Source organism: Drosophila ananassae, chromosome 3L (genome assembly GCF_017639315.1).
Source record: "Drosophila ananassae strain 14024-0371.13 chromosome 3L, ASM1763931v2, whole genome shotgun sequence".
NCBI classification, from domain to species: domain Eukaryota; kingdom Metazoa; phylum Arthropoda; class Insecta; order Diptera; family Drosophilidae; genus Drosophila; species Drosophila ananassae.
In genome coordinates, this window is record NC_057929.1 from 236,079 (window position 1) to 259,061 (window position 22,983).

The 22,983-nt window shown below is 42.2% G+C and overlaps 3 protein-coding genes and 1 long non-coding RNA gene across 5 annotated transcripts; 1 reads left to right on the forward strand and 3 right to left on the reverse strand.

The window, feature by feature from the left end:
* Window positions 1–938: 938 nt before the first annotated feature.
* Window positions 939–3,950, reverse strand: LOC6495325 (membrane-bound alkaline phosphatase). The gene is made up of 3 exons (XM_001958594.4): window positions 3,795–3,950; window positions 1,390–2,549; window positions 939–1,331 (listed from the first exon to the last, which is right to left on the reverse strand). Exons 1-3 carry the CDS (start codon window positions 3,862–3,864, stop codon window positions 1,011–1,013), a joined length of 1,551 nt encoding a protein of 516 aa, XP_001958630.1. The 5' UTR covers window positions 3,865–3,950; the 3' UTR covers window positions 939–1,010.
* A 113-nt stretch (window positions 3,951–4,063) lies between these two features.
* On the reverse strand, window positions 4,064–8,100 carry LOC6495324 (odorant receptor 45b). Its single transcript, XM_001958595.3, has 6 exons — window positions 5,504–8,100; window positions 5,264–5,451; window positions 5,041–5,216; window positions 4,894–4,992; window positions 4,681–4,833; window positions 4,064–4,622 (listed from the first exon to the last, which is right to left on the reverse strand). Exons 1-6 carry the CDS (start codon window positions 6,025–6,027, stop codon window positions 4,572–4,574), a joined length of 1,191 nt encoding a protein of 396 aa, XP_001958631.1. The 5' UTR covers window positions 6,028–8,100; the 3' UTR covers window positions 4,064–4,571.
* An 828-nt stretch (window positions 8,101–8,928) lies between these two features.
* On the reverse strand, window positions 8,929–16,503 carry LOC123257283. Of its 2 annotated transcripts, XR_006507309.1 has the most exons (3): window positions 15,991–16,498; window positions 9,832–14,833; window positions 8,929–9,658 (listed from the first exon to the last, which is right to left on the reverse strand). It is a non-coding gene; the product is annotated as an uncharacterized LOC123257283 (long non-coding RNA). The 2 variants fall into 2 exon arrangements; XR_006507308.1 differs by having other exon boundaries at window positions 9,832–16,503.
* A 1,723-nt stretch (window positions 16,504–18,226) lies between these two features.
* Window positions 18,227–20,690, forward strand: LOC6495349. Its single transcript, XM_001958596.4, has 2 exons — window positions 18,227–18,798; window positions 19,576–20,690. The coding sequence occupies exons 1-2, from the start codon at window positions 18,582–18,584 to the stop codon at window positions 20,466–20,468; spliced, it is 1,110 nt and encodes a 369-aa protein (XP_001958632.1). The 5' UTR covers window positions 18,227–18,581; the 3' UTR covers window positions 20,469–20,690.
* The last annotated feature ends 2,293 nt before the right edge of the window (window positions 20,691–22,983 follow it).

Here is a 22,983-nt window from a genome sequence, read left to right on the forward strand (position 1 = left end):
TCTGTCCCTCCATGAACACCAAATTGCATCGGAAATTGCTGGCAAAAAAATGCTTAAGAGAAATCGGAAATTTGAATCCACCCCAGAGCACTGATAGTCCCCAAAAAATTCCATTTGGCCATTTTATCCTTAAATTGATTGCAGGTGGAACCGTCAATCAGCAGATGTCGACAGTTAATGGGAAAACATAATTCAATCATTCAGACATGGGGGCTATGGGGTTTATGCGGCGGGAGTTCATGAAATTGCAATAATCATGATCTGAAAATCTGAAACTATATCGGAGCTATACCTCTCTCTATATACCTCTTACATATCTTATTCTATGATTATCTTAAATAATAAACCCCCATAAACCCCCATAAACCACATAGAGCTTAAAAGGATGTTTGGAAATTGAATCCTGAAGGATTTTACACACCGCTTTGCTGACGAATGTCCTTATGACATGGTGATCCCCTCATGAATGCACTGGGATGCATCCTGACAACTGGAGCGCATCTGGAGCCCAGTATCCTTGCATATTCATGCCACAAGCCACTGGTTGCGGCTCTTCCTGATTTTCCCCAATTCAAAATTCCATATGCTGATTCTACATCGGACTTGGGATGATGAAACAATGCTGGAACAGATGGCCAGAAACCACCGGACCACCGACCATCTGAGAGAGCAGATTGATGGAATGATTGCGACTACTGAGTGACTGATTGAGGCTGCCTGCAGGTTGTTAACTGCCAGTTGCCTGATTTTCTAGCGACCGTTAATTGAATTCGCCTCCAGGTGTGGCTCCATCACCAGCTCCACTACCAGCTCCACCACCAGCTCCACCACCAGCTCCACCTCCATCTCCAGTTTCCAGCAGGAAATTGCACAGCGTGCTGTTCAATTAGAAGTCAATATTCAAATTTCCCCCCAACCACCTCCCATTGGAAAACTCATTTAATCTGTATTGAATTTTAATTGGAATCACCCCAAGAGTAAGGACACAGAAAGGATATACGATCCAGATCCTAGGCATAGGGTCCGATGCCAGCAGCCCGGGCCATCAGAGCCGGAATGTTGCTCTGTTCGTAGGTGCCGCTGAAGTACTGGGCATATGGACCCGAAGCATAAACAGCCACATCATCCCCGCCATGGGTTTCAGCGTCCAGGGGCACCAGAGTCGGGTACTGGTAATCGGCGTCATCCAGGAGCTTGGCCTTCAGCTTGGCACGTCCCTCCACACGGTTGAAGCCATTGTAGTAGCCGGGTCCGTTGGCATACGATAGGGTGGTGTAGGGCAGGCCATCGTCCGCGTTCTGGGCCAGACCAGTAATGTCCTGGGTGCGGTCCTGCATGGAGAAAGAGAGATTACTATTTAATGGACAATCCCAATTAAGAAAGCCTTACCGGATATCCATTAATGGACATGACGTGGGCATGATCGGCGGTGACAACGATGAGAGTATCCTCGTCGGAGGTCAATTCGCGAGCCGTCTTCACGGCATTGGCAAACTCGGCCGTGTCCTCCAGGGAGCGCCGGGCGTAGGTGTCATGGTGGGCCATATCGATGCGAGCGCCCTCGACAAACAGGAAGAATCCTTCGGAGTTCTTGCTCAGCACCCGGATGGCGGCTTCAGTGAGCTCGCTGAGAGAGGGATCCGCCAGCTGGCTGCGCTTCCTGATCCGATCGCCATTGTAGGGCAGATGCGAGCTGGCAAACAGGCCGAGAAGGTAGTCCGTCTTCTCCGGATCCACCAGACTGAGACCCTTGCGACTCCACACATAGTTGGCCGAGACATTGGCCTCCTTCTTCTGCTCCAGCCAGTCGTTGATCAAGTGGCGTCCATCGTTGCGCAGACCGGGTAGTCCCTCCTCGTCATTGAAGGTGGCGTTGATGAACATCTGGCGACCGCCGCCCAGGATCACCTTGAGTCCCTTACCCACCGGCTGCTCCACCAGCTGCCGGGCAATGTCGATGGTTTTCTCGGGATCACAGAACCTATTGGCAACCTCCCAGTCGTTCTCCCAGTTACGATCGGCGATATGGGCGTAGACTCCGGCCGGGGAGGCGTGTGTCACTCGGGCTGTGGTCACCAGACCAGCATCCTTGCCGGCAGCCTGGGCCCACTGAGCGATGCTGAGGACCTGATCCTCCTCGTTTTGGGCGCCATCGCAACTGTACCGAGTAACATTGGCATTGACGCCGATGGTTCCGTAGTTGGCCTTAACGCCGCCCAGGTAGGCGGTGGAAGTGCAGGCGGAGTCGGCCACCTGGCGATTGACGCAGTACGTCTTGGACAGGCCGGTGAAGGGGAATCCCTCGAAGTACACCTGCGATGCACTGTCGCCCAGCAGGTTCCTAGTGGCCGTGACCGTGTGCACGGACATGCCATCGCCCAGGAACAGGATCACGTTCTTGGCCTTGTTGGTGTTTGTGGACTGAGCCTCAGCCAGCTTGGAGAGGATTTTGGCCTGAGCCTTGTCCACCCAGTACTGGGTCTGCTGCTCTTCCAGATACTTAATGGCATGGGTTTGTCCATCGAGGGAACGTCCGGGAACAGGATGGTCTAAGAGATGGAAATTAATTTAAAAATTTTAAGGTTATAACGGTCTATAAACCAACGAAAAAGTGTTTAAGTTACCCAACACTAGTTGGTGTTGAGTAATTCCATAATATCGAAGCAGTGTTGTAATTAATGGAATCTTTTTAACAAGTAGGCTTTGAGTTTCAATAAAAGTTACCCAGTCGGATGAGGCTGTGGATTTATTTCAGTTGGCATTGGGTCTTCAATGCCTTCTCACCTCCCTTATTTTCTGCTTTTTATTATTTTAATTTTTTTATTTGGAAACTTTTTTCCTATATTATTTTAAAACTTTAACTTTGCCAAGTTTTTCACGTTGAGCTTCATATTGCTGTTTGATTCTGGAGTCTCTTCTTTTTGCTGAGATACTCTCGTCTTCTTGCGAATTACCGCTACGCGAATTGCTTCTTTTCTGATATTATTTTTTATTAATTATTTTATTTTATTTCGTAATCTTCGGCCCTACTCGTATCAGCACATTGTATGAGTCTTATCTATAGACATAGGCCGGTGGTTTTCCTGGGGAGTACCATAACTACGGTAATCTGAAGAGGAAAACCTTAATCCTTCTGATATAGTTTCTTATTATTATTATTTTTTTTTTTTGAAAAAGCTTGGACCTATCAGTTCCCATTTCCGATAAGCCTACGTTAGGGGCTCTTATATTTTTCCTTTACTTTCCTTAAATTTCCTTTAACTTTACTTCTTTACTTCTATTTCTTTATTTTTGAATATTTTAAAACTTTTTTCTTACTTTTCTAAAAGAAAAATCATGGACCTATCAGTTCCCATTTCCGATAAGCCTACGTTAGGGCCTCTTATATTTTTCCTCAACTTTAATTCTTTACTTCTATTTTTTTATCTTTTAATATTTTCAAACTTTTTCTTGCTTTTCAAAAAGAAAAATCATGGACCTATCAGTTCCCATTTCCGATAAGCCTACGTTAGGGGCTCTTATATTCACTTCTTTACTTATATTTTTTTTATTTAATCATTTTCTTTTTACTTTTTAAAAAGGGAAAACTTGGATCTATCGCTTCCCTTCTCACTGGTGTCGGTCCTTATAACTACACTCTTTTTTATTTATTTTATAATATTATAAAACTTATTTTAACTTTTGACACAAAAAGCTTGGAACTTGGAATTACTTCTCTCCTTTATTTAAAAGGAAAGTCCTCTAATTCTAAAAATGTTGTATTTATTTTGTTTTTATTTAGTTTGAATCCTTACCTCTGTCTCCCAAGACACTCGCGTTGAGGCAAGCGGCTATGATGAGGAAGAGGATCACTTGCCTGGCCATTGTTTCCTTCGTAGCCAAAGCCGATCTATAGACTTGTGTGAAGGACGGACCTTGGCAGAAGACTGAAAGCTGACCAGGGCCTGTATAATGGCCAGTAATCAGTATCGGACTAAATCTAATCAGTGCTGGACGAAGAGAACTAATCTAGACGGCTCAATCGAATTATCATTTATGGCCTGGCCGAGAACCAGTTAACTGAAATCATAGAGCCAAGGAATCAATACCAAAGATTGTTACCAAATCTTGCTCACGTGCCATGTCCACAAAGTTGATTTATTTTATTATTTTTTTTTTATAAATCTTAACCCATCGCAGGTTACCATCCAGAATCCATTTAATTGCTCAGAGTTTGGAAAAGCATTTTATTTTCATTTTGAAAGTTTCGGGTTTTCCCAAGTGTTCCTAACTTTTATTGACGTCAATGGGTTTTGGTGCAAAAACATTTCACTTAAGAATTTTATGGTTACTCAAGTAATTGCAGCACTTGGGATAAAGTTGGCCAAAAGCCCCCCTCAAGGCTAACTTTGGTGGCTAACTGTAGCTACTTTTGTCCAATTGTAGTCCCTGACCCTTGAAATAATTGGCTTTTCGCTTCTCACACCTTACAAGTGGCCATAAAACTTAAAAAATACCTTTTTTTAAACAATTCTTAAGGTGAAATTGCATACTTTCGGGCTAGTCATAGCCAAGAAAAGATATAATAATGTTTATAATATGGTTTTAGCCAAGGCCACAATAGAACCAGTAAACTTTAAGACCTAAAAAATGCATAAATTTATTATATTTAAGTAGTATTATTAAATATTTAATACAAACCGAAGTAAAAACTGGCAGAGATGGCGCAAAAAAGGGCACTCTTACTGTGATGGGTCGCTGGGCTCTGAGGATAATGAGGAAGACCCTTCTTCTGGTCTCTCGATCCCATTTATACCAGGCACTACAATAGGCAGCCTCCCCCAGAGAAAGGCTCTAAAATTTATGAATAATTTGAGAGTCAAATAGCTTAAAAAAGAAAGAAAGTAAACCCACTTCAGTAGCCATTTCTGTTCCACCATAACAGTAGAGAAAAATGGCTGAAGAAACCGTGAAGGTATACACCACATACCGGATGATATTATAGCCAGAATACTAAGGAGAGGCTTTAAATTAGTTATAAGTAAACTATTAAATCCTCACCAGAAGAATATCAATCACACTGGTGGCTATAACCACACTGGCGGATACAAAGTGCACGAAAGTAGGAGCCGCCATGATGCCAGAAAATCGCTCCACAATCTTTTCGATTTCATTATGGCGATCCACTATATCCGCCAACTGCTGACAGCATAGCTTTGACTCTTTAACTGAAGGATCTTAAAACCAGGGATTACTAAAAACCTTTCCAAAGGAATCCACATACCTTGAACCGATCTCAGGGCATCCAAGACATCCCATTTGAGAGCTTGGAGCAAGAAAGCCACGTAGAGAGTGAACCCGAAGAAGAAGCCATCGGTGCCAGCGAAGGCATAGACTGTGACCTGGCCGCTCCAGATGGAGTACAAGTAGAAAACGGGAAACCAGGGCATTCGATGAGCAAAGTCAGGAAATCTGGAAGGAATCCTTAATAAAGCTAGAACTAAATCAGGACCAAAATACCCACAGCATTCGAAATGGCATATCGAATTTGAATTCCTGTCGTCTTCGAGCATACATCTCCCAAAGGGATCGAAGGACAAAGGCTCCGGTGTTTATGCTGCCCAATGTTAACACCAGCATTCCACTCCTGGTGGCCATAACGTAGGTGCTCCTCTGAGCATTATCCCTTCGGGAGTCCTTCCTTCCCTCCTGTTCCTCGGTGAGCTGGCGGATGTGGTTTATCAGATCGGCCACCTCCTGGCGGCGCCACCACATCCAGCCCAGCTTGAAGAGGGTAGTGGCACTACAGGCCAGTGGACAAAAGGCGTCCATGGCATCCACGGGACTGGTGCGGAGATGGCTCCAACCAAAGTCAAACTCCGCCTGACAGCAGTGGGCCAGGTTGACAAAGTTGAACACCAACCAGGCCAACTGGAACCAGGACATTTTTTGGCCAAAACTAAGTCCCAGCAGGCCAAAGGAGTATCTGGTAACAAAGAACAGATGCTTCTTCAGCGGATAGTTGCGGTCCAGGAATCGCGGGTACATGACTTTGAGTTTCTTCTTTGATTCTAACCAGACATCCTTTTTATATAAGACCCCCAAGGATTAAAAACCAACCTGAAGTCACGCTATTGGTTTTATTTAATGACAGGATCATGGAAAGTCCTTAATTAAGTGGGCGACAGGATTCACACGCCTCTTATGACAACAAACCTGCTTGTTTTCTTGTTTTCCACCTCAATAATTAAAGGACATTTCATTGCTTAAATGGTTTAATTATAGAAAGGACATAACATGTAATTATATAATTGTACAGGCCAGCTAGCTGTATTGAGATTTTTGGAATAAAATTTTAAAGAAATTCTCCGACTTGTTCGAACCAAACATCATCCATAAATATGAGCTTCGCTGCCTTTTGTTCTGCGACTTGAGCATAAATTTGTGTTTGCTCTTTTGTTTATTTTGTTGTTTTTTTTTTGGATTTTTGCGAGGAAGTTTGTTGAACTCCTGATGAACTCCTCGCGCCAAAAAATTCGAATTTCAAATCAGTTGGGAGATGTGGGTCAGGCGAGAAGAAACATTCACAGATTTGCATGGGATTCGCCGCACAAACAGATTTATGTTGATGCATGCAACACGATGATGTCTTTGTTGCCTTCTTGTTTTTTTTGGGGTGAATCACTTTTAATTAAGTTCTTTGTGCGGATCACGTTGCGTATGAGCAATGTCCCTCCGCAGTCTTCCAATATTGATTTCCAGTCGAAGGGGGGGCACCTTTGATTATGATTATGTGGCAGGTTGGGGGTGGGTTCGGTTTCAGTTCTCTTTAGGTTTCCAACCCCCCAAAAAGGCTGATATCATCGGGCCACCCCCACCACCTAGGCCACCCAGGCCACCCACACAAACCCAACCCACAAAGAAAACCCAAAGCTCCTCGTTTTATGATGGCCCTGCAGATGGGGCACCAACCAACCAACCCCCAAAAATGGCAACAAAGGTGACCCCGACACACCCTGTTGAGCCGAGCCATCCACCCCTGGAAAATTTTTTGGCCTGGAAGGCTCCCTCTTTCCCTCTTCAACGCCACAAAAGGCATTACATTTTATTTTCCGGGGAGCCCAGCCAGAGATCCTTTCCTCTTGCAGGAAAATCAGATAAGTTTGTGGAAGAAAATGTGGGAGTGGGAGTGGGAATGGGAATAGCAAAGCAAAGTGGAGGCTAAACAAGCTCGGCAAGTGGAATAGCTAGCTAGGAGTGCCAGCTGGAACGGAAGAAAAGGAGGCCAGCGTGTCAGCGAGTCGCCAAAAAAAAAAAAAAACAGTTGCAGAACCCGAATGAAAAACCCGTTTTCCCACTCGCGCACACAAAGACACACACACACACACACACACACTGTTGGCCCACATTCGCACAATTGCTGTGGAAAATGGAAGCAAGTTTTCCCAGTTTCGCTGCAGCAATTTGGTGGCACGGTACGAAGGGAAATGGTAGGGGGGGTTATAGTCACCGAAACAGGTTGATTTTCCTTCTGACGCTGTTGGCCATTAGCCAAATGGGATTTCACACGCTTCCTTTAAACTTCGCTCTGATGCGTTCGCCTCACGTCATGGCCCAGTTGGAGTTGCCTGTCGTTTCCACCAAGCCAAGCCACTCTACTCCACTCCCATGGAGCTATAGTCATCGCCATAGCCATTGCCATAACCATGCCCCTTCTCTACTCAACTGCCATCAACATCATCTTGCAGCTCCAGGCGGGATCAATTATTAAGGCGCCGCTCGGGACGATTGTGCGACAACCTGATTGACAGGCAACCTGCTCTCAGGTGCTTTCAGCACATCATCCGAAAGCCATAAAACTCATTCGCAGTTGACAACCAGGTCGAGTTGGAGGAGCACTAATATCTCCCGTTGCATATGCAATGGGAGATTACTAAAATATGATTTGGCAGAAGCTACAAATTGGATTTCACGGGGGTTTTATAAGGTTTTTCTTAAGGGACAACAAATAGGGGTTTCTTAAACTTATAACAAGAGGAGAAGGAGGAGTTTTGGAATCCTTTAAGAACTTTGCTATAAATGGATATAACAAGAATCTATCATAGGATCTTAATTCTTATACAGAACATAGACATCTCTTAAGACAAATTTGAAAAAAACTTTGAAAACCAATAACTACTGGAGCTATCCTACAAGTTTCAGTACCTTTAAAAGGCTGATAATTAATAGATATCCCTAAAATCTATCATAGATAATAGAAATATATCTTAGAATCATTTATTTCATATGAATAATAGAACAAAATCATAGAAATAGAGATCCCTAGATCCCTAAAATCTATTTTATGAGTCTATAACCTAATAGAGGACATAGAGTTTCCTCAAGACAAATATCCCTAACAACTTTGAAAACTCATAACTAGTAGTAACTCTAAGTAATTTCAAAACTTTAAAGGAAATAGCCTTAAATAGATATCCCCAGAATCTATAAATGAGTTTAAAACCTCATAGAGAAGATAGAGATCCTTCAAGGCACAGATCCAACACAACTTTAAAGGCTGATAATTATCAGTTATAACTAGTAGTAGTTCTTCAGTAAAAAAGAACCTTGGCCTTAAGGAGATATACTTAGAACCTATCGTAGGATCTAGTATCATAATCCTTATTGAGATCATAGAGATCCTTTTGGACAAAGATCCCTAACAACTTCAGTAATAAAAGTTCTAAGTAGACTTCTAAACTTCTTAGTAGAAGTTTCAGAACCTTTTAGAGACTTGTCCTTAAATATATATCTGTATGTACCATCATATAATCCATATCTTTCATACAATCATAGAATCTATCATAGAAATCATAATCTCTCAAGAAAAAGGTCCAAAAACAACTACATCCCTCCCGAATTCCAATGGATGATTCGTTTTTTTCTGGTTAATTTACAAAGCGGCGTTAATTATAATTAAAACAGGCAAACTAAATGAACTAATTTATATATAGCATGTACATGACTATATACCAGAGTGGTACATATCGGTATGAATGAGTAAAAGTACACACTTTGAAGAGTATATACGAGATATCCGATATATAGTAGATGATATATAGTAAGTGTGTGGCTTATATCCCCGTCGGTTCACATGGCCACAGATCGAGCGTGACACAATACAATTTGTGGCGCTTTGTTCTAAGCGTTGGAAACTCTTCTAGCACCGCCCCCGCCCCCCAGGCCACCCCCCCTCCCACCCTCTTGGCGGAGAACAGACGTGACATAAGCTAAATTGTTTTAAATTTTGTTGAATCGCTTTTCCAATGACTGGCAAGCATTCTCTGGCAAGTACTGCCGCTGGCGATAAATTGGAACCGCTTCGCATGTCATGTGGTTCACTGTCGTGGGATGGTATAGCTGGCGGGGTGTATAGTGGGTCGGGTGGTTGCGGTATCTGGCTTGCGGCTAACTTAGTCAGGGAGATCTTCAAGTGCGGTGCTGGTCGGTCAAGAGTGCAGCCTGATAATTGCTGGCTGAACCGGAGAGATGTATGAGATGAGATGTCAGATGGAAGGCCTCTGATTAATGGCAATTAGCGTGGATCGATGTTGGATCGGTGGCACTTACAACACGAAACATGTGCCACATGTGTCCTCTAATTTGGGGCGACATGTCCAGAGCATAATGAGGCTGGTGCCTGTAATGGTTCAAATTAATTAATTTTCAATTTAAACGACGAGTGTAATTTATGACCAGACTAGTCATCTGTTTAATATCATATTTCCAAAACGTCAAAAAATGATTAATTTCCAGAACTTTTTTCAAACAATAACTGACTTTTAAAGCCATCTCTTTGGACTTTAATCTCACCTGGATTAAGGCAACCTTGTTGCAACAACCATGGCTTCAAAGACCCAAAAATCTGAAAGCTCCAATCGTCGAAAGACTGAAAGCTAAGCCACAAACTCATTTCTCGCACACACTCGTAGTGTGTGTGTGTGTGAGTTCTGAAGCCACACACAAATTTGAAACTCGCCGCTTCAAGGCCAACTTCTTATTAAATGCCAAGATGTGAGCAGTAGAACAGAAAATAAAGCGTTGCAACGGGCCTGAAGGACAGGAATATAATTACAGAACCGGGGGCCAGAGATCAAGTGCTAAGCTCGATTCTCCCCCATCTCTAAACTATCGGTTGGATCTAACACTAGCTTTCAAAGATCATCAAATGCATGATGGCGTCATCTGAGCTCGACTATCCAAATTTTTACGAGGGGAAAAAGGGGTTGGGAGGGACTAGACCTGAAGGACACGAGTATAATTACAGAACCAGGGCCAAAGATCAAGTGCTAAGCTCAATTTTCCCCCATCTCTAAACTATCGGTTGGTTCTAATGCAAGATGGCGTCATCTGAGCTCGACAATCCGGATTACTACGAGCGGAGAAAGGGGTTGGGAGGGACCCGACTAGACCCCGACCCGCTAATGAGTAACCACTACAACCCACATTGAAACAATAGTTTATTATTTTTTGTATTTTTATTAACTATCGACTTATTACGATGATTTCAAAGGTTAAAAGGGAAAAAACATGTAAAAAGCCCACACCCAGAATAGAATTTATTATCTTCTCTTACTGGGAATTGTTGTTTCTTCGAAAATATTGACTGAAGAAATATTCACATGAAGATAATTTCTAATCTTTTTGTAAATAATGATATTTATTGCCTTCCCTCTCAGTTTTTTTTTAATAACCTGGGAAGTAATATCTCTCTAGTTTAAAAACAGAGGCTTAGAGAAGCTTCAATGTCTTATATATATATATGTAAATTGGACTGTACATAGTGTAGGTACATATAGTATGTACATAAAGATCTGTTTGCGAGTTAGCGCCTTTGTCTCGGCTCCAAGGTCAGCTGCTGCTGGTGCTGCTGCTGCTGCAGTTGTTAGATAGAAAAGCCCTGTGAGAGCGAGGGAGATGGAATGTGCGATACAAAAGTTCGACTCCGAACCGCAAATTCAAAGTTACAAAATGCAAAAAAAAAAAAAAAAAAGAATACAAATAAAAATAAATTATACATGGGGTATAGTTATTGTGTGGATTTCCAAGGTCCACTCAGAAAATTGTTCTGCGAACGCAATTACTTCGGACATTGTTTAAAAAATATAATATCTCTAATCGAGAGAGATATTTTTTTGTTAAACATGCAATTGTATGTATTTTAGGTATATGTTTTTTTCCCTCTCGGAACACCCTCCCTTCCGTAGCACTATGCAAATATATATACAATTTCCAACTGAATGCCTCAGGTAATGAGCACACCTGAACAACCTAACAGTCGAGCCGTCCAACCCCTCTAGCCCCTAGCAGAAAAGCCAATTTATATAATATTTTGAAAATAATTTCAGTGCTCGCATTGCACCACCAGCGCAATTGCAATAAATTGCAGCTTTTCTCTAGAAAAGATATATATTTTTTTTTTTGGGTTTTTGAGTCTCTTAGTCATGTCGGTTGACGGATGCCAGCGACAAAAAGAAAAAAATAACAAAAAAAAACCCATGACAAATAGTGGAGATTGTTTATGTTCAAGTTGGGTCTCTCTGTGCGCTGTATTTGAAAGTCTACGAGTGTCTCGTTCTTCGAAATATGATTCATACCCCCACCCGTCCATTCCGGCGATAGAAACTTGATTTTCTACTTCTCCTTTTTTTTTTCGAAAAACTAGAAACATAATTCACACGCACACACACTAGCACAGTCGATCGGTTGGTCGGTCGTGCGTGTTTACGTAAGTTTCGCTTTTGTTGTATTTCTACCCACTGTACTGTGCTTATTGTACAGTTTCATTCTTGTCCATAAAACAGAACACATCATTCAGCGACGTCGACAGCGACAGCGACAGCGACTACAACGTCGACTCTTGGCAACAGACAGAAAAGTCCACCAACAACCACGCGCTGTCGTAACGGTTCTCCCCTTTTATAACCACCCCAACTACCTCCCTCCCTCCCACTCGCACTCCCACACTACCCCCACTAACTTTGCGTGCGAGAACAACAAAAACCCATCGAGGGGGAGCCTTGGGTCAAAGTGTATGTGTGCGATAGAGACAGAAGAACAGCGGCAGCGGCAGTGGCAGCACCAGTGATGCGTGTGGAATGATAAAACGTGTAATAAAGTCATGAGAGAACTGGAAAAAAAGAAAAGAAAGGCCATGAGCCAGGGCGCAACGAACGGTTTCAGTTGAATGGCTGCTGATGGGAAGAGAGATGGAGAAGAATTTATTTATTTCAATTTTTCATATCAATTTCATTTTTTTTTTTTCTCCTGGCGATTACATACTATAATATATATATATATATTAGATATGGCAGCTTAAGAATAGGCACATGAACTATTATTAACGTTGTCGACATGTTGATACGCCCGCAATTTGTATAGGAGAGAGAAAAAGACTGACTATTTAATAAGCACAGTGAGTCCCCGTCTCGCTCCCACATAGGTTGCAGTACGTTAATGAAAACTAGTCCACTAATCACACGATTCGCATTCGCGCGGCCAGTCAGCTAGCCAGCTAGGCCAGCAATTGCACAAGCAGGCGAAAAAATTCCATTAGATTTTGCGCGAAAGAGAGAGAGAGAGCGGCTAAACGGACGGGCAAACCAAGCCACGACGAAAACACGCGAGACGCGAGCGGGAAAAAAACGCGGCCAACATTTATTTTTTTTTATTTGTTCGTTTGGTAATCTTCCACCATCCTCCCGGTCCGTACAGACCTTCCCGGTTCATGGTGGAAATCGAATGAACGAAGCCAGCCACATCGAAACCAAGGAAACGCAAACTTGACGACGAAAGCGACTAACTGTATGTGTGTGTGTGCGTGCGCGCGCGCGTCTGTGTGTTCCATAAAAAATATGACGTCGGCCGAGCTTTTGGCTCTCTCTCGCTCTCGCTCTCCCACTCTCTTGGTCTTCTCTCGAATTTGGTTGAAAAAATATGTATTTGTGGGATTTTTTTTTTAATATTTTTTTTCTCTCCAACTTGCCGTCTGTCGTTCCGATAATGAAAAGCACAAGCCCAGAGGGCCTTAGAAACACGGAACAGCGGGGCAGCAGGGCAGAGGAGCTATTTGCAAGTTGCGTAATTGATTCGGAAAAAAGAAATGTGTCATCCAGCGGCGCGTCCGCGTGCCAAGTTCCTGATGCTGTCTCCCTCTTTTCGCGTGGTTCTCCTTGAAATTCCTGCTCTTTTACGTAATCCGCGTGTAGTTTATTTTTTTTTTTTTTTCGTTAAGATTCTATGTTTCAGAAGTCCGGTTGGGTATTTCTATTCCAAAATGATTTATTGTTACAGGAAAAGTTCACTGCCGAAAAAACCACCACCAAAATCGACCGTCGCGCCACTGTTCAACGACTATTTTCGACGTTAGCAACAGCGTTCTCTCTCTTATAGTGTTTGCTCTCCTTTGGATTTCCCGTTTTTGTGTTTCAATTTCAAAAATGAGTTTTTGTGTTTTCAGTTTATAGTTTTTTTTTTTCTCTTTTTCAGTTTTCACCAAGTTGTGCCAAGCGCTAAACTAGAGCTGGGTCGGCCACTCACGATAGTATCGATATATCGAATATTTGGGTTTGCGAACCACTATCGATGTTTGAGTGCCGATAGTAAACGATAGTGGCAAGCTTGCACATCTTTACTTTTGGCGAACAACTGCGGAGATCTACACGTGAAAGTTAATATTGGTGTTGGCGGAGAAAATGGACAAATTTTTGCAAGGCGAATACGATAAAGGTAGGTATCTAAACTAGTGCATATCTGAGCATGTTTTGGACTCTTTCTCAATAACTAATTTCTGATATATAACTTTTTACAGGCATAAGTGCAAAGAGCAAGTCGGAGGAGGACGAAAACCAGGTGAAACGAATAGGGAAGTCCAAAGTGTGGAACCACTTTAAAAAGTCCCAAGATGGCAAGACGGCAAGTTGCATGCACTGTAATAAAGTTTACAAAACGAGCGGAAACTATTACAGTGCATGCAACTTGCCGTCTATTCATAAGAATCTTCATAAGAAACTTTATTACAGTGCATGCAACTTGCCGTCTTGCAAACAAAACAAAACCTTATGAAACAAAACCTATTCATAAGAATCTTTTGTGAATTATTTCATTTCTTCCTTTGTTATAAGCGACTTCATATGATTATGAGATTTTGTTATGTTTTGTTATTCGAATAAAGAATGGCCTTTAAGAAGTTTTTTTATTATTTACTCTAAATGCAACTTAAACTTGATTTATAATTTTTTTAGTTCGATACTATCGATACTATCGAATATTTGTATGAAAAACCTCGAAAACCTCGAATATGCCAACTATCGATGTTTTCCCAGCTCTACGCTAAACGAACCACACTCTCCGCCAGTCGAGCGGCGAATGAAACGCAGAACGGAAAAATCGGGCCCAAGTGCTTCCACCGAACTCCGGCGCCCCTGGCCGAGTCGTCGACTGCGGAGGTTCGCGCGCGCGAGCGACAGGGTACGCGCTATACGAACGCGACGAGTGCGAGCGACGAACGCGATACGAAGCTTTTTGTAGCTTTGCCGCCGCTGCTGCTGCTTGCTGCTGCTGCCTTGTCGCTGACACACATTCAAGTGCTGGTCACTTTTTCTTGTTCGTTTTCCATTGAAGCTTGTCGCTTTGTCGCCATGTAGCGGGCTTTTGGGTTGAAATTTTCCGCCTCTCGATGTTTTTCCATTGAAACGCAATGGTTTTGCAGCGCAGGCACGTAACCATGTAAAGTCGCCAACTTTATGCCCCAGCCCAGATAAATTACAAGAGATAAACTCGACTCGAATCTAATTAGAAATCTGCATGCTGGCTACTACAATATAGTATAGAAAGTGGGTTAGTTTGATTAGTTATTGCGCTGTAATGTTTATTTCCTCTGCTAACATGTGTGAAGAAGTGTGTCATCACTAACTATTTACCAACTACATACATACACATACATACATAAGAAAAAAACATGAACATACATGCACATTATTTGTAGCTTTTTTTACTTCTTCTTCTTCTTTTTTATTGCACAAACTCACGAACATAGTGGCAACGCTTTGTGTGCAAGTACAAACTAGAAACAGAAAACTAGGTTATTGGCGCGCGAATCTTCCTCTTTCTTTTTTTTTTTTTTCTACTGCAGTTGCCAAGCAACGGGAACAGCGGCGTCGCTGGCCAGGAGGAGGGGGGTAGATGGAGGGGGCCCGAAAGGTGGGCGGAAATTGCATCAATTTTTTGGGCCTTCGCGATGATGACGACATCAAAAGAGACCAAAAAAAAAAACCAGTTCGAAAGCGAACAAATTTTCGGCGATGACGCCACAATGTTTGTTTCTTTTTTTTATTGCGTTTTATGTTTTATGTTCAGAAAAAAAAAGCCACAAATCCCCCCATGAAGCAAATAAAAACAGAAAAGAAAGCTACCTCTTCTTTGCTTTGATCTCTGGCCATCTCGCTCTGGCCCACCTGAGACGTGTGTTGCATGTGATTTCGTTTAATTTTCGACTCTCTTTTTTGTAGAAAATCTGTTTTTGTAGAGTTTTTTTGTAGATTTTTTTTTTTTGGGTTAAAAGTTAATGCGCTCCAGGCACGAATCTTTAAGTTCTTCCCCCAAACTCTTTCGAAACAATCTTTCAATTATAAGATATAAAGGCAAATGGAAGGAGGAGCTTCCAGGAGATCTCCCAGAGATCTCCCAATACCCCTTGGAAGCTAAGCTTTTGAACTTAAAAATTCTAATCCATCAGCTGGGAAGATGAGGTGGGTAGGGGGTCTGGGAACAGAAACCCGTAGACCTTGAGCTGCTCCCCACATAGTATTAGTGACTAATTAGAGAGTCAGCTAAGAGTCTATAGGTTTCTGTAATTTTATGCAATTATATAGCCAATAGCTATTACCATTTAATGGGATCTGGTTACCCCCGAGAGACATCTGGGCATCTGTCACCCCAGCTATGGAATTTCGACTTTAAATCGTTACTTACGTGGTCCAGATTGAGATTCTCCAGGAACTGGTTTATCAGCACAACTGATAAGAAAAAAACGCGGGCACACACACACACTCACACACACACACATGCCATGCACACTCCTCTTTCCCCCACCAACCACAATCAGCACATTCCTATACACTCGTAGAAGTAACACCATCTCGGTGGCACAACAGAACGCGTCTAATGCCAACGGATCAAGATTGGCGAATGCCAGTCCATCAGACTCCAACTCGCTTTCTGCTCGGCCCCAAAATCGTTTCTATACGCGTATCATGGGGCCATAAAAAAGTGTATGTACATAAAGTAAAGTTCTGTATAAGCTTTTTCATATACTATGTAAGTATGTGAGTGTGTGTGTGTGTGTGTGTGTGTGTTTAGAGGGGGTGCTGTAGGTCACCGAGGCACTGGCGTCAGTGGCGTCACTGGGGCACAAGCGCTTCTCTCGGAGCCAGCCCCCAAGATGTCTGCGACACAAAATGTAGAGAACTCAAGAATCTTGAATGGAAGATCTGACATTTTTTTTCGGGAAATTGCGCATAAAAGTCGGGAAGCGGGAAAAGCGGAAAAACCTTGGCCAGCTGCTGCGCAGTTGATAAGAAAACAAGGAGCTAAGAGGGAGGGGAGGGAGGGTTAGTCACTTCCAGACGATAGAAGTTTCCGTCTTGGAAGTGATTGGAAGACCCGCTTATCAAGAATGTAGCTCAAAAGTCTCCTTTTTTTTGTGTTTTTTTTACATCAAATAAATGCCGATGCTGGAAAAAAGGAGAAGAGAAAAGAAAATAAAAGTAAAAGGAAAAAAACAAAGCCACCCCTGGGCTTTTTTCCCGCCTCACCAACCTCCTCCCCACTTCTCAACCACAAAACCCTCCCTGGAAAGTCGAACGAACGGTACTGCGCATGTTTCCACATTCTTTTGCCGATTCGCCTTTTGTGAAACAATTCGCCCTGCACACATAACGGTATAAGTGTGTAGGGGAAAGAAAATTGTTACTTATCTCATTGTTTCTTATTTTCTTACCTGGGCAGTACAGGAATTTTTCATTAGAATGATAACTTGGCAGGAAAATTGCGACTTATCAGAGGGGGATTTTCGAGGTTTTCAGGCAATTGCAGGGCCAGAGGGGATGCTAAAGGATAAAGGATATCATAAAGAATAGAGTCCATAGATGATACCTAGAGAAACTGAACTTGAACCTAATAATCTTCAAGGCTCGAGATACTTTTCAATCCGAAAGATACTCTGAGATCTAAGGGATAAAAAAAAACAATATCTTTCTAATTGGTAACCGGAGAGAAATAACTGTAATTAGAAGGGTATTTTTTGGGAATTTTTTTTGGGAAAAAGGGCATATCAGTTATGCCATTGATTTGAAGGGATGGAGATTGGAGGAGGAAAGAAAATGTTCTCAGGTCAGGTAGAGGTTGCGAAAAATGTAAACTGAATCCCGGAGGGGGGGGGATTATTGCGGGGGGAGATGAGAAGGTCGTTTGCCGGGCATTTCCACTCTCCGTGACATGGATTTTCCATTTAGCTCCCCACTTTCCAACCAACAGAGGGCCTTAATGAAGGCATTTGAGCTAAACAAGTTGCAGTTCCCCCCGACCAGCTCTCCCCCCAACCCCGTTCTTTTGAGGAAACCCGAAAAAGACAGCTCCAAAGAAACTCCAAAAAAAAAAAAGGAGAAAGAAACAAGAAGCGAGGAGGAAAGAGAAGCGACAATGCAGCTAAGTAAACAAAAAAAAAAATAAGAGGGAACCAGCCGCTCCTAAAGAAGTCCGAAGGGGTGGGGAGGGGACTTCGTCGTACAACGGAGAAAGAGGGACAGCGACCGAAGAAAGGAAAACATTTACAAAAGAAAGTTCATTGAACCGGTAGAGCACAGAAGAGAAGAGAAGCGGAGAGCAGGGAAGGTTGAAGTCTTGCGGTTGAATTTCAAAACTCTACAAACCCAAAAACCGAAAAATGTCAACGTCAGTTAGTCCCCTCACCCCAGCACCCCCTTTTCAGAATTTTCACAATTTCAGAAAAGGAAAAATTGAAAAAGAAGATCAGAAAGTTAGAAGAAGACTAATCTAATCTTATCTTTAAGCTACAAGTATCTTATAGATACTCTACAAAGCTTTCAACATTGATGTACATAAGTTTGTAATATCTTTTAAGTAACTATGAAAATAATAAGAATAAGAGAGAATATGAAAAATAAATAAAACAAAAATAAAATAAAAAAATATATATTTTTATTTAAAAAATAAAAAAAAAATAAACCTCTTCTCTTTACATCTCTTTCTTATTGAATAAATTTTGAATTGAGTTTTTCATACATACATGTACAAAGTATGTACATGTATGTACCATATACACCTTTAATGTACATATGGTTTCGTTCGTTTTTCGTTCAGTTGCCGACGACGACTACGAATCAACGAAACAGAGACACACCGAAGAGGGATGGGAGGGAGGGATTGGGAGGGGGAGGGGGGTTGAGAAGAGCGTTGCGAAAATAGCTACATCGCCGCGAAGCAACGATTCATTCGTTGATTCTCTTTCGTGAAGAAAGGATGTACGGGCCGGTTGTAGCCGAATGAATCCGTGTACATCACCGCTACTAACACCCACGCACAACAACAATTCACGTGGTGCCGGCGCACTTCCACCTTCACCTCCACCCCACGGTAAACTGGCACTGGAATCGCACGGCCTTCAGCTCTTGGAAATGGGCACCAAGGAGCAGGACTATGACGAGCTGCGCGACTTGCTTCAGTCGTGGGACGTTGCCGATCTGCTTCCCCACCTACAAGGTAAGCTATCGAACGAACCGGTAATGAAAACATTAACGAAAGTAGAATCTTCTACTCTCCGAAGAAGAAGCTTCGTTAAGCTTCGTTCGATAAAGTTAACGTTACCTGACAAGGGGTTTTGTCATTTTCTTGACAACTTTGCCGCCTTGAAACGAATCACTTTTTTACTTTTTTTTGTTTATTTTTCTTATGTATGTATGTATGTAAATATGTATTTATGTATGTACGTCTTGAGATCCGTTGGTCCCTATTCCATTTCTACATCTGTTCTTCGCACTCTCCCTCTCCCTCTCTCTCTCTTTCTTTCTTTCCGAAGCTGAGATTCTTTCATGGCGGAACGCTGGGAAATGGAACATGATTTGGTGTTCTTTTTAAGATATTTTCTTTAGTTTTGGGTTTTAAATTAATGTTATTATGTGTTTAAAAGTATTTTTTATGTTTATTTTTAAAAGATAAACTCCAAAATATATAGTTAATCATTTTATTTGATTTTTATCTTATAAAAAATAGCAAAAATCTGATTTTAAGACGACTAACTCATAGATACCCTATACTTTCTTATTGTATCTTGTCTTGAATAGTATCTTAAAGTGTGTTTAGACTTCGTCTAGTGAATCAGTTTAAGTTTCCCAGACACTGCCTTTGTTTGCTTTCTTTTCAGTTAAAAAAATAAGTTGTTTATACCCTATAAGGGGGTATTCTAGTTTTAAGAACTAAGAGAAGATACATCCTAAAAAGATCACATTCTAAATATTGTATCTTTAAACCTACTCCCAGATGAAGCCATCAACGTGGACGAACTGCAGATGATCAAGAGGCACCACCTATCGGAGCTGTTGAGAAACTTTCGCTTCGGCACTCGGATTCGCTTCGAGCATCACCTGGAGCGGTGGCGCCGCTGGCTGAACGTGCCCCTGCAGGGCATGCAGGGTCAAGGGGGCGGCAGCCACTGCAGCGGCTGTCGGTGTGGGGAGGTTCTCATACAGAACCAGCCCGTAGCCTGCCAGCCGGCCCAGATGGCCGTGGCCGAGTTGGACACAAAGACCGAGGACCTGACCCCAACGGACGGTCCAGCCGAGTCTCTGGTGGCCCTCAGCGAGCCACCCCCTGACATATCCCCAGCTTACCAGCCACGACCACAGGCGGTGCAGAGTGATCCGCCTGAGATGCCGATGGGAACGCCAACGGTGGCCAGTGAAGTGGTTGCCACTGACGGAGGGTCTCCGGAGGACCGGGGTGTCTCCGTGCTGGGCATTCTGCAATCGTCGGGCATGAAGGCCCAGTCCCTCCTGGCCTGCCTGGGACAGAACGAGGCACTGGATGCTGTGCAGCGCCTCCTGCTGATTCAACTGATCTGCGGCTACTACGAGGACAACCAGCTGCACTTGACGCTCCAAAGGAGTCACCTGCTAGAGCGCGAGATCCTGGAGCTATATCCGCGGGAACAGCTGCAGTTCTATCGCACCGAGAGGCGTGGCAAGATCTATGTGAGATTCACCAACATGAAGAGGAACAAGAGGTTCAATAGCTCCCGCCAGGACCTGAAGCGGAGGAGGAACGATCTCGCCAAGCCAGAACCGACGACTCAGTCCCGGGCATCCTATTCGAATGTTAAAGAAAGTGGACAGTATGGAACGGAGCAAGTCTTCAGTGCAGATGGTTCGGAATAAGAGTTTTCAAAAAGCATTAATTTTGAATAATTTTTTTTAGTTGCAAATTAATGTTTTTTGAATGAAAAGTTAAAGTGCAAACTGTAAACTGTAAACTAAGATTTGTATTTAGAACAATGTAATATTTTTTCATCCAAAATATTGTTAGTTTGTAGGGTATTTAATGGGTCGACGCGATCCGCCGACTGACGATATTAAATAGCAATTGATTTTTGTTACTCAGCTGCAGTTTTTTATTCGCCTGGCTAAAAAAAAAAAAACAATAAAAAGTGATTACATCAGCAGCTAGAATAGCCAACCGACGACGGCGTGTTAACAATCTACAAACACGGCAAGCCCCAGACCATTCCACTTGCTGACTAACCAAAAAAAGATACAAAAAAAAGATACAAAAAACAAAAAGTATCTGAAAAGAGTAGCTGATAAGCAAGTAGAACTTGGTTGAAGTTTTAAAGAGAAGTATCTCGTTTGGATGGGGAGAAGTTTCACTTGAAAACTAATTAATTAACTTACTCGTTTAGCGCTTTTTTTTTTTTTTTTAGATTTTAGAATTTTAGTCAGAAAATTTTAGTCATTCTCAGCTCACTTTCCCGGCACATGTTCGGTGCTAATTGCCTTTATCAGTGTCGCCGCCGGAGAACAAACAAAACTATCTATCTATCTGCCAGGCCCCACCAGATAGCGAATAAATTGCCTTTCAGAACCAGAGCCCCCCCCCCCCCCCCCCCCTCCACCTTTTTTTTTGTTAGAGTTTTATGCATTTTTCAATTTTGCAGCTAGTGCATTCCAATAGATGTGTTTAATGGGTTAAGAGAATAGAGGATACAGGAGAGGGGAGTGTATAAAGAGGTGTTTTTTTTTTTTCTCTTCTTCACAAGCGATTGTTCTGTGCATGTATCTGATGGATACGCTTTTGCAGCCAAGTGGTAAATAGGTCGCTAGCTACAAAGCAACAAAGCAACAAAGCCACAAACTATTTTATTTGTATCATTGTCGCTTTGTAGCTGAGCTTTCTAGCTGTAAAAAGCTTTAACATTGAGTGTTTATATATTTTATTTTTCGCATCTGCAAGATACTTTTTATATTTCAAAATCTATCTTTCAATTTTCCACAATTTTCCAAACTGTTTAAAAGCTAGTATAGTTCTGGGATATATATTTTCTATTCTATATCAGTTGAAGTAGTGTACTGTACCTTCTGTCTACTATCTTATCTAAGTTTTGTGCTTCTTCAGCTTTTTTTTTTCTTTTCTGCCTCTTCCACTCGTATTTCCAGCGCATTTGAAATAGCTGGACAAGCAACTCACACAGATACTCGAAGCACACACACACACAGATACACAGATACTCATACATCTGCTGGCTTTGCTTTTTCTAGTGGGGAAAGTAGGTCAATTACACGTGTCTTGTATGTATGCCCAGATGTTTGTACATAGATATATGGATGTAAATATGTATGTACATATTTATGTACATATGTATGTACATATGTATGTTTGTATCTTAGCTATATGGAGGTCTTATGCTTGGCCAGCATAATCAAACAAGCTCTTTGTTGCCTTTCTGCTTTTGGTGGCCCGATCAAAAGTTTACTATTTGCCTAGTTCTCTAGTTCTCCAATTCTTCTCCATTCTTCTCCCCTCTTTGTTTTCTCTCTTCTCTTGTTTTCCTTTGTTTCTAGGCCAAAAACGCTGCAATGGGCGTTCTTAATGTTTATCTTTTATGAAGTTTTATGGACGGACCTCGGACTGTAGATAGTTTCTCAAAGTTTTATTTTTAATCTTTTTTAAGCCATTTTAATAAGTAATTTATTATTTAAAGCGAGGAATTTCTTTCAAAAAATAAACCCAAAAGCCTAAGGAAGAATTTTGTAAACTTGGCAACTCTGTTTATGTTTAAAAAACTAACCTAAAAGTTTCAAATTCCAAAAATTTTCAAAGACCTCCTAATATTCCTTTTGCGGAAAGGACGTTGAAAGGACAAGGAATCCATTGGAATGTAAGGGGGTGTAGATACTTAGATATATATATACAAAGTACATAAAACAGCCAGCAGAATGGCGCAATTTTGACGCTTGGTGGGGCGGCGGTGGCGGTGGCGGTGGCGGGGGGAGGCAAGATAAAACCGCCCAACTATGGATGTTTGTATGTACTTTCAAATTGGGTCAATCGATAAAAAGAGGCAGTCGCAGCGCAGTAGCAGAAGTGGCAGGGCAGAGGCAGTGACAGCGAGTGGGGCACATGCGCCAAAAGTGGGTTTTTTTTTTTGGGGATGGATGTGGTGCCAAAGGAGCTTTTTTTCCCTCCTACCTAGCAGAGCCTGTTTTGTTGGTAATCCAATTGTAGGTGGGCCAGAGGCATTCTAAATATATAACTTGTAATGTATTTTCATGTATGCTATGCGGTATATATACAATATGCCCTCTTTTATATAAAAGTTACATGGCTCCAGCAATATGGATTACATCACACGAGGTTCTGCAGAACGACTTTGGATGTGTGTATGTGGGACTTTTA

Bases quoted from the DNA above. Each gene is read 5' to 3' on its own strand.
- LOC6495324 (XM_001958595.3), bottom strand. From the start codon at position 6,027: ATGTACCCGCGATTCCTGGACCGCAACTATCCGCTGAAGAAGCATCTG. The intron at 4,834-4,893 runs GTGGGTTTACTT...CATAAATTTTAG, and splicing joins GAACAGAAATGGCTACTGAA to AGCCTTTCTCTGGGGGAGGC. The intron at 4,623-4,680 runs GTTTGTATTAAA...TGCATTTTTTAG, and splicing joins CTCTGCCAGTTTTTACTTCG to GTCTTAAAGTTTACTGGTTC.
- LOC6495325 (XM_001958594.4), bottom strand. From the start codon at position 3,864: ATGGCCAGGCAAGTGATCCTCTTCCTCATCATAGCCGCTTGCCTCAAC. The intron at 2,550-3,794 runs GTAAGGATTCAA...TCCATCTCTTAG, and splicing joins GAGTGTCTTGGGAGACAGAG to ACCATCCTGTTCCCGGACGT. The intron at 1,332-1,389 runs GTAAGGCTTTCT...TTCTCCATGCAG, and splicing joins TGTCCATTAATGGATATCCG to GACCGCACCCAGGACATTAC.
- LOC6495349 (XM_001958596.4), top strand. From the start codon at position 18,582: ATGAATCCGTGTACATCACCGCTACTAACACCCACGCACAACAACAAT. The intron at 18,799-19,575 runs GTAAGCTATCGA...ACCTACTCCCAG, and splicing joins TCTGCTTCCCCACCTACAAG to ATGAAGCCATCAACGTGGAC.